Source organism: Mus pahari, chromosome 13, assembly GCF_900095145.1.
Source record: "Mus pahari chromosome 13, PAHARI_EIJ_v1.1, whole genome shotgun sequence".
Taxonomy (NCBI): Eukaryota; Metazoa; Chordata; class Mammalia; order Rodentia; family Muridae; genus Mus; species Mus pahari.
In genome coordinates this window covers 55,149,444-55,152,165 of record NC_034602.1, presented here as the reverse complement: position 1 = coordinate 55,152,165, position 2,722 = coordinate 55,149,444, and the positions used below count along the sequence as shown (strand labels likewise).

Here is a 2,722-nt window from a genome sequence, read left to right as displayed (position 1 = left end):
CACAGTGAGACCCTGTCTCCACACGTACCCACCCCTCCTCCCCGCTATGGATATGAAGGACAACTGAGAGGACTAAAGACAGCCCAAGATAATTTGGTACCTTCTTTATAACATTCTAATTCTCCACAAACAAAATTTGAATGCGTACGTACACAATATTATTAAAACTAAAGTCTTAGGTTAAAAAAAAATAAACCTTATTAGCCTATTTGATTTCTTTTATTTTACTTTGTAAGTAACTGACAGAAACATAGATATAAATATTTCTATAAAGTGACTATCTTAGACACAACTTATCTTGGTTTTCTCTCTCTTTTAACTACGCATACAAGAGTTACACAGAAGACATGTATGTATGCAAGGTAAGGCATATTGTTTACAATCTACTTTTTAAAAAAATTAAATCTTTATTTAAAAAATTCAGATAATGCCCGGATTTAACATTTTTAGAGAGATGTTAGTTTGTTGGGTTTGGCCAAGCTTTTTTTTATTCACTTTTCAGGCCAAAAGTAATAATAATTAAAAAAAAAAAACAAAACAAGGAAGATGGAGCTGTTGAAAATATGTAAATACTTGTGGTGATTATCTGAATCACTTGGCCCTAAAAAGTATTGCTTTAAAAATCAAGTTTGGCTTAATTGGAGGTAAATTTAATCCTATCCAGCACTGGAATGTTTTATTCTGCTTTTGGCTGTAGGTTATACTTCTGGGGCTGGAAAAAATGTTCTTCAATGGCACCGACTAGCTCGTCCAGTTCCTTTTTCAGCTGCTCCGGATCACTGAAAAATATAAGCAGGGTAACTCGGATTAATGGATAATATCCCGATGCAAAACAAGTACACATATTAGATATTCTTTGAGACAGTGTCTGTGGTGGTTTGAATATGCTTGGCCCAGGGAGTGGCACTATTAGGAGGAAGTGTGTCACTGTGGGGTTGGGCTTTGAGAGACCCTCCTCCTAGCTGCCTGGAAGTCAGTCTGCTCCTGGCTTCCTTTGGATGAAGATGTAGAATTCCCGGCTCCTCTAGCACCATGTCTGACTGAACGCTGCTGTGTTTCCTGCCTTGATGATAATGGGCTGAACCTCTGAACTGTAATCCAGCCCCAATTAAATGTTTTCCTTGGTCATGGTGTCTCTTCACAGCAATGAAAACCCTAACTAAGACACTGTCTCTCTATGTAACTATGCACACTGAGCTACCTCAAACTTACATGTAGACCAGGCTGGCCTCAAACTCACAGAGACCCACCTGCCTCTGCCTCCTGAAGGTTGAGAGAAAAGCATGCAGTAGCATGTCTGGTTTTGATTCTTTTTTGAGGCATGTATGGATTGTTATGTATCCCAGGCTGTCTTTGAAATTAGCCTCCTGAGCGCTGGAACTAGGGACTGCAAGTATGAGCCACTAGTCCTTGCTTCGAAGCAAAATTAAAAATTTAAAGCAAATGTGTGCTTTAAAGATTTAATTAATCCTTTTAACTTGTAGTTATGCACATGTGTACATGGAAATGCAGGCGCCTGTGGAGCTGGCATTACATGTGTTGTGAGCCATCCAGCACTGGTGGTAGGGAAAGAATCAGGGTCCTCTGCAAGAACAGTTCATCACTGTTCATCACTGACCCAGTCTCCCCAGCCCCTCCACTCTGCATTTTAAAATGCTCCCTTCAGGGCTGGAGAGATGACTTGGTGGTTAAGACCAGTGGCTACTCTTCCAGAGGACCCTGGTTTAATTTCCAAAACCCACATGGCAGCTCACAAACTGTAATTCTAGTTCCAGGGGGTCTGACACACAGACACACAGGCAAACCACCAATGCATATAAAATAAAAATAAATATATCATTAAGAAAGTGCTGCCTTCATGGACCTAGTAAGACTGAAACTAAACTTCAATAGTGTGGAATTCAGAAAACCCAAACCAAACCAAACCAAAACCACAACAAAAAACTCTCACACACAAAAAAATAGAACTCCATGATCTTTTGAGTTGGAACACATATGTTGACTTGGGGGGGGGGGGAGTCCCAGAGGCAATACGGATTACATTCCCTAAAGATTTTCCAACTCAAGGTCTCCCCAAAACAAAGCTACTCCCTGCTCTTCTCCTAAGGCTTTTAAAGAACCACAGTTGTGGTCCTAGCATCCCCAGAGGATATACACTGTGTTCCCAGTAACGCAGAGGAAACATTCCTGATTTCCCTTGTGCTTCAATCCTGCTCAACTTGAACTATATCTGTGTGCAGTCCTTAGTCTCCTTGGCTGGCTGTGCCCTTCATTTCCTTTGTGCCCATGCTTTTAAAACCATTGCAGCACGGAAAAGATAGTCACACTTCCGGCGTCCATGTGCTTGTTCTTCTGAAGGCATCCCCGTGATCAAGGGTCAAGTTTGCCTTCGCAGCCACTTCACCTGGAGTGGCTGTTGGCATCAGGACCTCTCAAACCTATGACATCACATAGGCAACAGCATGACCTGCAGACCTGTTGCCAAGACAATAGGCACCAAATTCCCAGAATCCACTTGGCTCACCTCCTATCTTTACCTGTGCTATATCATTTTCCATATAAATAAGGGGAACGCCCCTCCCTCTCTCTCTTCCCCCCTTCTCTTTCCACCGCCACCTTCCTTGCCCCTCTCTCCCAATAAATCTCTTACACATGGAACTGTTTTGGCCTGGGGTGCTGTGTTCAGATGTGAGTCACTAGTCTTTTTTTTTTTTTTTTTTAA

The 2,722-nt window shown here is 41.9% G+C and overlaps 1 protein-coding gene across 1 annotated transcript in view; it reads right to left on the bottom strand.

Moving 5' to 3' along the window:
• Nucleotides 1–395: 395 nt before the first annotated feature.
• The window catches only part of Pgm2 (phosphoglucomutase 2), a 28,822-nt gene continuing 26,495 nt past the window's right edge, over nucleotides 396–2,722 (bottom strand). Inside the window, exon 14 of the mRNA XM_021210660.2 lies at nucleotides 396–779. Within this exon, the coding sequence (XP_021066319.1) occupies nucleotides 677–779 (103 nt within the window). The 3' untranslated portion in view covers nucleotides 396–676. The remainder of the gene's footprint in view (nucleotides 780–2,722) is intronic.